Raw genomic sequence first — 11,437 nt, 5'->3', positions numbered from 1 at the left:
CAACCCATCCAAGGCTCTGCTCCAGAGGGACTGCCATTTAGGCATACCCGTTTTTGAGAAAATTCAGCCGTGTGTTTGTTTTGGATGCCCCACTTGGAGTTGAGAAGGAATTCACGAGTGCCAGAGTGAGTAATGAGCGGAACTGCGGGTCCCAGCGGGTGTTGATTTCGGATTTATGTAGGGGACCCAGCCTGACAAGGAGGACTTTCAGGTTCTCCTGGATCTCCCCTGGCTGGTTTCTTTCCCTGTCACGGTTGAAGGCACTCAAGCTCAAAACTTCTCAAGGTCTCAGTTTGTTGGGGATGCAAAGCTGTGGCTCCCAAATTGGGCTTGACTCTGCTGGTTAGACCTTGCTGGTTCCAGGGTCTGGCATGCCTGTGGCCCTGGCCCGAGCCCAGTCTTAGGGGGATCCCAGAGGAGAGGGGGCAGCCCACACCCCTCCTGGAAAATGCTGCTGGGCTGTCGTAAAGTTCGCCCTGTTTGCAACCTTCTTCTGTTCAGACACCTTCGCTGGTTCCCTCTGCTGGGTCCAGCTCTCGCTCCCCGGTCAGGCACCCATGCGCCTGCCCAGGGCCCACCCCACCTCTCCTCCTGCATCTCCCGTGACTGCCTCCCGGGTTCCCCCACTTCAGACACATCATCTCGCCTTGTCCGGTCAGAGTCGCCCCGTTAGGTGCCCCCTCCCGCACATTTGTTACGAGACTTCCAGATGCCCCGGCTCTTTGCAGTCTCGCGGGCAGTTCCTTACCATTCGTGTCCCTCTCACTCCTTGAGCCCTGAGACCTCTAATCTGAGCGCAGTGTCCTCAGCACCCCCTCCCGGCAGGCCCCTCACCTCGCTTCCTGCTGCTGTTGCTCCCATGCTTCTCATCCATCCTAAACCCAGGGGAGCTTATTCATTTTGAGATCCCCGTGAGCTGGTCAGGGAGCCCTCTGTCATGGGCCCGAGGCAGTGAGGTGGACCAGACGCAGGCTCTGTCGTGTGCCTCTGGCTGGGGGTTGGAGTTGAAGTCCATCAGGAATAATCCAGGCCCCGCTGTCTTCAGAAAGAGTGGCAGCCAAGGACCCTGCTGTGGTGAACAGAGGCCGACTGGGTGGAAGACACCCGCTGGCTTCATTTGAAAATCATAAATACCTGCAGGCCGGGGGTGACCAGTTTGGAGACGGACTTTCAGCAGAGGGCAGACCTGGCCATCTGCCCCTAGGAGCATGAAGCTTGGCCTGACAGTTTCTAGGGAGCAGTGATGGCAGAAGTTGTCCTGCCCAGGATGTCGACGGGGACAGTCAGATCCGGCAGGGGTTGTCCGAAGCTCCTCGCTGCCCCCGTGGGCAGCTTCTGCAGGGTGCTGCTGTGTGCAGACACCACTCAGGACGGCACGGTAGCCTTGGGGACAGGCCCCCCTCCTGTGTGGTCCCTTCAACCTCAGCCGCCGTTATACTTTCCCACCACACACACGTGCGTGCGCGCACACACACACACACGCGCACACACACACACGCACACACTTGCCACATGTGGTCCCATGGCTTCTGTGGCTTTGGCGGCCATTTCTAAACTCGACTCTCATCTCCCTCCCCTGCACCCCAGACCCTCAGCCGCCTCCTAGAAGCTTCTCCTTTTTCACCCACAGACACAGCTTCCGGGATGAAATCCGGCCTTCCCGAGACGTTCTCCTCCTGCCTCCCCCGCACTGTCCCTTCTTTTTACTCCTCTTTCAGTCAGTGCAGACCGGTATTTGTAAACTGATCTGTCTGTCATGCTCCTTGGGGGACGCCCTATGCCATCATCACGAGGCACGGGGACGCCGTCACACCTGCACAGCCCCGCCCCCCAGCGCCAGGCCCCGGTGGACGTTCTTCGTGCCCTCTGCCCTGCCCTCTCACCTGGAACAACCTGTCTCCATCAGACGGTGTTATTTTCTCTAGAAAACATTCCTGATCTCTAGAATTCAGTCCCTTCTTTGTGCTTCTGTACTGCTTGGTGAACACCTGGGTTGTACCGTTCATCACACTGGATGGTTTTTTGTTTGTTTTTTTAAGGACAAAACTATTTTTTACTCACCTTCATATCCCCAGAGCCCAGCCCGGTTGTCGGCGCACTATGGGTGCTCAGTCGATGTTTGTCGATGGAATGAATGAGCGTGCTGACAGTTTGGAGCGGCCCTGACTTTTCTAGTTGGGCGGTTTGCCTGTGGCATGGATCTCCTGAGGCCAGTTGCCGTCAGGGCCTCTACAGCCTCCGTGGTGGCTCTTTAGGACTGTTGTTTTACAGCTGTCATTTGACACGGCTTCCTGGGGGGTCGTTGTGTCTAGGACTTGTGTCTGGGGCTTAAAGCTGCCTCTTGCTGTTCCTTCAGCCCCCTGCCGCCTTTGCCTCGCAGGGAGGAGGAACGAGGTCCCCTGTGCTCCTTCTCGCAGGTGCTCCCAGCGGCAGGGCCATGTTCACGTTCATGGCCTCCGACAGTGAGGAGGAAGTGTGCGGCGAGCGGACCTCCCTGATGTCAGCCGAGAGCCCCACGCCACGCGCCCGCCCGGAAGGCAGGTCGGCCCTGGAGGACAGGGGCGCTGCCGCCCAGCGGGTAGGTCCCCGCCAGCGGGCTGAGGCCTCGAAACAGGCCTCTGGGGTTCCCATACCTAATGGTTGGAAAGCAGACATTCCCTGATGCGGGGGGAGTGAAGTGGGGATTGGCCAGAGGGGTGGACGGCGGGTTCTTCGTCTTCATAGCAGACTCTGCACATGCAGGACGGTTACAGGTTAGCCGTGCAGTGGGCCGACTGGTTCTCCACCCAGCCCCTGCCCCGTCCCAGAGCAGGAATGAGAGTGAGTTCAGGTGCTGGGACAGGTAGCACAGGCTCAGGGACGGGAGCAGGAAACCCGGAGGGCACCTTTATGGCAGGTGGCAGAGAGGTGAGCATGCCTGGTTCACGTTTGACTTTTGAGCTGAGGGTGTGACTTAGTCCATTCTGGCTGCTGTAACAGAAATAGACTGGGCGACGTGTAAGCAACAGGAGTTTATTTCTCATTGTTCCAGAAGCAGGAAGTCCACGATCCAGTTGCCAGGAGATACGGTGTCTGGTGAGGGCCTGCTTCCTGGTGCAGAGACAGCCGTCTCCTCTGTGTCCTCACGTGGCAGAAGGAGCATGGCCCTTTTATAAGGGTGCTCACCCCATTCACGAGGGCTCCACCCTCATGACCTAATCACCTCCCAAAGGTCCTACCTCCTAATACCATCACGGTGGGGGTTAGGTTTCAACCTGTGAGCTTGGGGGGACACAGACATTCAGTCCATAGCAGGAGGGGTGAACCGCAGCGTGATCTTAACTCTGCAGTGCTCAGGGCAGGAGATTATGACACTATGAATTGGGGGTGTCCTTGGGAAAGCCACCTGGCCCCGCAGCCTCCCTCCCCATCAGGGCAAAACAGTTTCCAAATTTGCCTATATCCTAGTCTTCCTTTTGCCCATGATAGTATTTAAAAACCTGTCCATGTGGATTTTTTTTCCTTCCAGCCAGCCGTAACCCCCCTCGCTGGAATTTGAGCTCATTTCTTGTCTTTCTCTGCTCCGAGCAGGACTTCACCAGTTTAGGGCCACCGTGCAGCCGCCTGGTAGACTTTTCGTGCTCGTTTCTTCATCTTTAGTCTCCTGGAGCGTTCGTGCATTTTAGTTGTTTCAATTCCTGCTCATTAACAGTTTCTTCGCCTTCTCAGCTGAGCATCCAGATGGGCGTTCTCTGCAAAGCCGTGATACCAAAGCAACGGCCATTTTTGATTTGGGTTGCATTTGACTTTGTCTTTGGCTGTTAATGTAATTAGCAGCTAATGACCCCGAAGTGCCACAGTTCAAAGCAGAAAGCCTTGCAGATCCGTCTGTGGCAGCATCTGGGGGCGTCCGGCCCCCTCCTTCGCTGCTCACTCCCGACTTCCCGTAGCCCGGATCCTCCCAGATGCTTGATGCCCAGTTAGCCTCTCTGGTTCGGAGGGGCAAATTTTACATGTTTGATTTGGTGGGGGGGCAAAAATTTCAAAGTAATTTCTTCCTCTACAAATTCCCAGCATTTTATTTACAACCAAAGAGAGTCTCTGAGTGTGCTGACCGTTCTGGTTTGTTATTTGTCACCCCAAAGTCTTTACTGTCTGGTTTCTCCCTGTCACCTGGCCTGTCTCCTCTCGAATCAGTGTGGCGTGGGAGCAGAGCTGAGTGGTGTCCTGAGCCCTTGTGCTGAGGGAGGAGAGAGCTCTTCAGACGTGCTCCAAATCCGTTAGCCATTCAGTCGCGGGCCTTCAGACACCCTCTTTGCTGGCTGCCACGGCCTCCCGTGCAGCATCCATGGTGGTTGGTGCCAACTCTGCATCTCTGGTTGTCCTCTCAAACTTTTCAAGTGTCCCGGAATTTTCAGCACGCCCACATCTGCACTACAGCCCACAGACTGATTCTCACCTCTGCCAGGCGACATTCAGACTTCTCGGTTCCTGTTCCACACGTTGGTAGGCCACCCTGAGGCGGGGGAACATTCTGTGGCCCTCACAGTGTGGTTTCTCACAGAGAAGTCCAGGACAGCGAGGAGGACCACGAGGAGGACGCTGACCGCTACGTCTGCAGTGGGGTCCCCGGGCGACCACCGGGCCTGGAGGAGGAACTGACACTCAAGTATGGGGCGAAGCACGTGATCATGCTGTTTGTGCCTGTCACGCTGTGCATGGTCGTGGTGGTGGCTACCATCAAGTCCGTGCGCTTCTACACGGAGAAGAATGGACAGCTGTGAGTTGGGGGCTGGGCAGGGTGGGGAGCGGGGCTGGGTCGGGGGCCGCGGCCTGCACAGGCCACTGCGCCAGCAGCAGTGGGAGCAGGGTTGAAGCGTCTACACCCTGGTCCGTCCACTGCCTCGGCCTGTTCCTAACCTCCCCACCTCTGCTTCCTCCTCTGTGTAATGGGTTTGATGACGTTACTGGGAGAATTAAGTGAGCTGATCTGTATAAAGCTCCTAGAACAAAGCCTGCCGTGTGCTGCCTCCGGAACGCTGGTGTTACTGCAGAAGGCGTGCTCTTGCCAGACAGCACTGAGCTCTGCGTTCCAAGCACCGGGTCTCTGGCACAGCTGTGCCACCTGTCACTGTGTGACTATGATCAGGTCGCTCCCCCTTGCCTGCTGCTGCACGGGGCTTAGTCAGAGGCTGAGGTCAGGCCCAGGAGACAGGTGAGAGGGCAGGGCATGGCCGCACTCGCCCGGGCAGCTGTGGCCAGGGCACCTCCACCAGCGATCTGTCAGGGTAGGGGCGCACGGCAGGCAGGAAGTGGACACCTCGTCTTCCCCCTCAGCATCTACACGCCATTCACCGAGGACACGCCCTCGGTGGGCCAGCGCCTCCTCAACTCTGTGCTCAACACGCTCATCATGATCAGCGTCATCGTGGTCATGACCATCTTCCTGGTCGTGCTCTACAAGTACCGCTGCTACAAGGTGAGCTCCGGCCCCGCCCCCGGCCCGCCCGCCCCCCGGCGCCTCTCGTGCAGCAGCCATTGGCTTTAAAAAAAATCAGAGTTCCTTTTTTCTGCAAAATGGACTTGATTTTTTTATTACTTGGTCGATTTCACTCCTGCCTCCTGCCACAGATTACCCAATGCTTTTGTCTTTTAAACTGACACATAATCCCACTCAGGTTCCTCATTGCTGTGTTCAAAGTGTCGCTTCTCAGATTCAAAGTTAATTTTATTTTGCTTCTCCTTCCGAAGAAGTGAGAGGTTCTATTTTAAGCTCCTTTTACCCCATACTTCCCCTCCAGGTTTATTTTTATTTTCCCATTTCCCTTTTGGCTGGGGATGTCCAGGTGCTGTGCTGGGCTCTTCTAGTGCTGGGGGACGGTTGGGTGGCCCCTTGTAGCTGTAGAGTGGCCCCAGTGGCTGGCAGAGGCATGGAGTCCCACCTGGCCCAAAACATGTGCGTTGTCTGTTTCCAGAGATGCTGTAAGCTTTTAGACATGGGTTCCAGGCTTTTCTCCTGAGGAAGGTCTTGAGGCCCCGAGGACTGAAAGGAAGTTAAATTGGGCATTACCTAATAACCGTTCACATGCAGACATGTGTAGCACTTTGCAGTCAGGCTGTCACCATCTATGGAATAGGTAGAGAGAAGTGAGCGCCATCTCACCGCGGGTGAGGGATGGGAGAGGCTGTCAGGAAGCGTCCGGAAGCCGAACCTTATTAATAATTACCTGGGTAGTGAAGCGGAGTTTTAAATTGGGGTGGAGAGGACGGTGGGCCGTGGGAAGCTGGGTGGGGAGCTGACTGTCTGGAGCAGAGGACGCAGCGTAGATGAAAGACATCTAGGAGCACGGGGAGTGTGGGACGCAGCACTGCTGTGGTCAGCAGGTGTCGGGTGACCAATCCGAGGGAACATTAGGAGGCAGCTCAGCCATCCATTCAGTAAGGTTTACTTGTATGTGCCACGACACTCAGGCAGTGACGGTGGCCTCCAGCAGCGGGGGTGGCTGGGATGAAGGGGTCGGCACATTCCAAAGGTAGCCAAGGCCGCTGCCTTCACTGCTGGTAGATCACGTCCCCCCCGAGGTCCCTAGTGGCTGAGCTGGGTATGTCCTCAGAGGGGTGACACCACTCTACCACTGATGGCTGGCTAAGGGACTGGCTTGGGCTCAGCCCCACTGTCATCCTTGACCGCCCCCCATGTTTGGCCCAGAGAAGAGGAGCATGTCTTTCTGTTCAGAAGCAGCTCCTGCAGGAGCCTGTCCTAACCACTCTATCTGCAGGAGCCCCGCAATGAATCTCTTCTGCCATTTTTCCCTTCCGAGCCCTTATCACCACCCGTTAATATGGTTATGTCCTACTGCCCTCGCACTGGAATGCAGCACACGCGGGCGGGAGCTTTGCCAGCTTTATCCCCAGAGCTCAGAACGTGCCGGGCGCGTAGGAGACACCCAGCGTAGCCTCTCTCATGAGCGAGTGGCGTCCGGGCGCTTAGCACTGAGGGAGTGTCATCTCCTTCGTGCGCTTGCCGAGTGACCTCGAGGCCCGCCCTGGATTCCCGTGCCCTCCTTATCTGTGAAACGGCCACCTCGTGCCCTCCCACGTGGTCACGAAGGAGCCTCACAAAGGTTTGCAGGCTTGGGCGTCCGTCGCAGGAACCTGGGGGAGCTGAGATTTGGACGTTGGGACGACATGCGCTCATTCTGCCTGTTTCCTTGTCTAGTTTATCCATGGTTGGCTGATCATGTCCTCTCTGATGCTGCTGTTCCTCTTCACCTATATCTACCTCGGGTGAGTGGCAGCTGGTGAGCAGTGAGGTCCTCGGGGACACCCCGCCCCCCGCAACATGAGTGGATATGAAGAACCTGGCTGGGAAGGGCACCTGTAGGGCTCCCCCCGCTCCCCGGCCACTGCGTCGAGAGCTCAGGCCTTCTTGACCCAGGGCGTGGGCTCCACGGTGGGCCACATCTGGTCCCTAATGTAAATAAGCAGAGCCATCATGGAGGAGGCTCTCTCTGAACCCAAGGAGGGTAGAAACGTCTCAGAATTTATGTTATAATCTTTGGGCTGGGCCTGGATACTTCCTAGTTTATGGAGAAAGGGATTTCTACTGCCCTTGATTTGGGATAGCAGCCTGACCCAGGGACCCGAAGACCGTGGGGTCAGGAGAGCCTTCTCTGCGGGCTGAGGGCCTTCCGGGTGTGTGGCTAACCCAGGGGTGAGGTGTCGGTTTATGCCCCCACAGCGTTCCACGAAGCACTTCAGGGGGTTGGTTGTAGGTCTCGTGGAAATGGAGAGAGGGAAGCCAGAGGTAGGAAAAACCCAGGCTGGGGCTTAGTGGTCGAGGAGCAGGGGCCGTTGAACTGCGTTGGGGTCTGACCTGTCCGCTGAGTCCCCTGGCCCCTGCCGGGCTCGACTGTGGTCCTGCAGGGAAGTGTTCAAGACCTACAACGTGGCCATGGACTACCCCACCCTGTTCCTGACCGTCTGGAACTTCGGGGCGGTGGGCATGGTGTGCATCCACTGGAAGGGCCCCCTGGTGCTGCAGCAGGCCTACCTCATCATGATCAGCGCGCTCATGGCCTTGGTGTTCATCAAGTACCTCCCGGAGTGGTCCGCGTGGGTCATCCTGGGCGCCATCTCTGTGTACGGTAGGTGGGCGCAGTGGAGCTGTGAGCCTGGTGCTGGACGGCGGGGCAGCGTCCAGGCCCAAGTCCTTGTCGCCGCACATGTGCGGCGGGTGCCGAAAGGTCCCGTTCCTCCCCGAGGGGGGCACGGATGGTCTCCCCTCTGAGAGGTTGGCCTCGTAAAGCACATGGGGTCCCGTAGACTCTTGACCGTGGCCACGGTTACTAATAATAGCAAATGTTTGTTGAGCACTCACACTCAGTTACTGGGCACAATGCCTACAGATAACGAGCGTGCAGAGTGTTAGCTGCTGTTGAATTAGCGTTAGTGCGATGACCATCACTCGTACCGTTTCTTCCATTTTCGAGGGGAGGAATTTGGGACCCAGAGAAGTGGGAGATCAGGTCCTTCCTCTTCCTGTCTGCAGTGGGCCCTCTCAGACCCCACTCTGGCCTCCAGCCAGTGGACACTCTAGTGACTGTGGCCGGAAACCTGCTGGCTGGATACTAGGGTGACAGAACATGTTCCGAGAGTCTCACCCTGGGATTCTGGGACACGTGTGTCCCCTACACGCTGGCATTAGAGGGCTGGCTCCGCCCTCTGGGTCCGCTTGGGAAGAAATGTCTTTTTGAACCCTGCAAGGACGTCTTTGTTTTCCCAGACCTCGTGGCTGTGCTGTGCCCCAAGGGGCCGCTGAGAATGCTGGTGGAGACAGCCCAGGAGAGAAACGAGCCCATCTTCCCTGCGCTGATATACTCATGTGAGTGGCCCCCACGCCGCCTCCGACCCGGGGTCAGAAGGCACCAGAGGTGGCAGCCAGGGGCGGCTTCCTGGCTGAAGCTCCAAATGGCCTAGGAGATGGTTACCCTTTTCCTGACCACAGGGAGGAGATGGCTTGGCGACCCCCGGAGGGGCTCCACCTTCTGGAGGTGACAGTGGCTGTGTCTTGATGTTTCACAGGATGAAGCTTGGGAAGGCAGAGCGGGAAGGGGGCCCCACAGCTTCGTTCCATCCAGCCTCCAGTGGCATGTAGGGGGTACAGACTGTACCCCCTCAGCCCTCCACGCTCCCGGGAAAGAACTTTGGAGAGGGGCCCTTCAGGGCAGGGGTCTTGGGGCGCAGGGCGCGCCTGCCTTTCCCCGAGCGCCCTCCACAGCTGCATGGCTGCTTGAAGTTAGGTCTGAAGGGAAGGCGCGTGGGAGGCTGCAGGGCTCGGCCGGGACGTAGGGCTTTGGGTTTATACGTGCATTCATCAGATGCGCGCCAGATCCCGCTTTGTGGTGGGCGCTGTGCTGGATGTTGGGGGCGCAGCAGCAGACGAGGCCCCGGTGCTTGTTCACAGAAAGAGCCTGAGTCTCGGGCTCAGCTGTGCACAGGGTGCCCTGGGAACCCGTTTATGGAACAGCCGCAGAGTGCCGGCTGATCTCTGACAAATGAAGAATTGAGTGGAGAATCGTTGGCTCTGTGGCGCGCTCCGGGCTCCGGGCGTGTTCGGTGGGTGAGGGGACCGCGTGCGGGAGGACCGAGACGGCGCCCGGACGTCCCTTCACCGTCTCTGCTCTGCTGGAGCTTACAGTTTAGAATGGGCGACAGACAGTAACTGAGTAGATAGATACGTCAGTCGGGATGTGCGTGCTCTATAGAAGTATAAAGCAGGGTGAGCAGACCCGTGGACCTCAGGGAAGTGGGGAGGCTGCCGTTTTGCATAAGGTGGCCATTTAGAGGCGTTTGACCAGAGACCGCCCTGCCTCAGGAAAATCTGGGGACAGAATTCCAGTCAGAGGGAACCGCAGCGAGTGCAAAGGCCCTGAGACAGGCGTGGGCCTGGCTGCTCAGGGAGCGCCCGAGGCTGGGCAGGAGGGACACAGGAAGGGGCGAGGTCCAGGTCAGGGCGAGGTCCAGGTCAGGGCGGGCGCTGCAGGCTGTGGCGAGGGCTTGGCTTTTACTCCTGAGTGACATGTGACGCCACTGGAAGATTTTGAACTGACCAGGCAGGCAGGTCTCTGAGTAGAGAATAAAGTATACGGAGGACAAGAGTGGAAGCAGGAGCTGGTTTCGGAGGCTGGAGGACAAGCTAGGAGGCAGGGGGCGGGCTGGGGCCCGGGGCAGCGGCAGAGGCAGGGAAAGGTGGCTGGATTTCGGAGACATTTTGGATGCAGCATCCGTGAGGTTAGCTGATGGTTGGGATGCACGTCGTGAGAGAGTCGAGGCTGATGTCAGTGCTTTGGGCCTGAGCAACAGAAAGGATGAGATGGCCATTTCCGGGCAGGGAGACGACGCGGGGCAGGTGGAGGGCGTTAACAGCGTCGGGGCGCATGAGCCTGAGATGTCCACGGGACATGCAGCTGGAGAGCTGGAGGGACCGACGCAAGCTCAGGAGAGACAGAGGAAACACAGACAGTACCACATGACACACAGACACACAGTGGAATGGCGTTCCGTCTTAAAGAGGAAGGAAATTCTGACACATGCTACAGCGTGGATGAACCTTGAGGACATTATGCTGAGTGAATTAGGCCAGTCACAAAAAGATAAATATTGTGTGATTCCACTTGTATGAGGTACCTAGAATAGTCAAACTGAGAGAGACAGAGGTAGAATGGTGGTCGCCAGGGCCTTGCCGGGGGGTGGGGGGCGGGCGGGAAGTGGGGCACAAAGTTTCAGCATTGCAAAAGGACAGGGTTCTGGAGACCCATTTCACAGCAATGTGAATATACGGAACACTACTAAACTGTACACTTAAAAATGGTTGAGATAGTACATTTTATGTTACCTGTTTTTTATCACAATGAAACACAATTAGTTCACCACACTTCACTCCCATTATTGTCGCTGCCATTTTTGTGATGAGGCGGAAAAGGACAGGAAGAATCATCTGCCCACACCCGGTCAGTGAGTCGGGACGCTTCCTCCAGCGGCGTCCTGACCACGAGGCACGAGCAGATACTACAGGGCTGAGGCTTCTGGGACGCAGACTCTGCCCAGCTGCCTCTCAGGCCCAGGGTGGTCACCGCCCTGCCTGAGGCTTGACCGTTTCCTCCTTTCCTAGCCGCCATGGTGTGGACGGTGGGCATGGCCAAGCTGGACCCCTCGTCTCAGGGAGCCCTTCAGCTCCCCTACAACCCGGAGATGGGTGAGTATCGGAGCTGAGAGCGTCTCGTCGCTGGGTGCACCTGCGCCCAGCTCCGCCCGGCCCGGCCTCACCTCTCAGGGGGTCACGAGGCCCGGAGGAGCAGAAGTGAACACTGACCCTCCTGGCATCTTGGGGACTGCATGAGGGTGGGACTTTGGTCTTTGCCTCAACCCCATTTCTCTTCCTTTCCTTCCCTTCCCT

At 57.5% G+C, this 11,437-nt stretch overlaps 1 protein-coding gene across 1 annotated transcript in view; it reads left to right on the top strand.

Annotated features, from left to right (window-relative positions):
* PSEN2 (presenilin 2) overlaps positions 1-11,437 on the top strand; it is a gene marked incomplete at its 3' end in the record, with an annotated part of 23,983 nt that overhangs the window by 6,942 nt on the left and 5,604 nt on the right. The window contains exons 2-8 of the mRNA XM_023531029.1: positions 2,418-2,582; positions 4,549-4,759; positions 5,317-5,458; positions 7,199-7,266; positions 7,906-8,126; positions 8,765-8,863; positions 11,153-11,236. Of these exons, the coding sequence (XP_023386797.1) occupies positions 2,438-2,582; positions 4,549-4,759; positions 5,317-5,458; positions 7,199-7,266; positions 7,906-8,126; positions 8,765-8,863; positions 11,153-11,236 (970 nt within the window). The remainder of the gene's footprint in view (positions 1-2,417; positions 2,583-4,548; positions 4,760-5,316; positions 5,459-7,198; positions 7,267-7,905; positions 8,127-8,764; positions 8,864-11,152; positions 11,237-11,437) is intronic.

The sequence above is a fragment of the Pteropus vampyrus genome, unplaced genomic scaffold (assembly GCF_000151845.1).
Source record: "Pteropus vampyrus isolate Shadow unplaced genomic scaffold, Pvam_2.0 Scaffold60, whole genome shotgun sequence".
NCBI lineage: Eukaryota > Metazoa > Chordata > Mammalia > Chiroptera > Pteropodidae > Pteropus > Pteropus vampyrus.
This window is presented reverse-complemented; position numbering and strand designations above follow the sequence as displayed.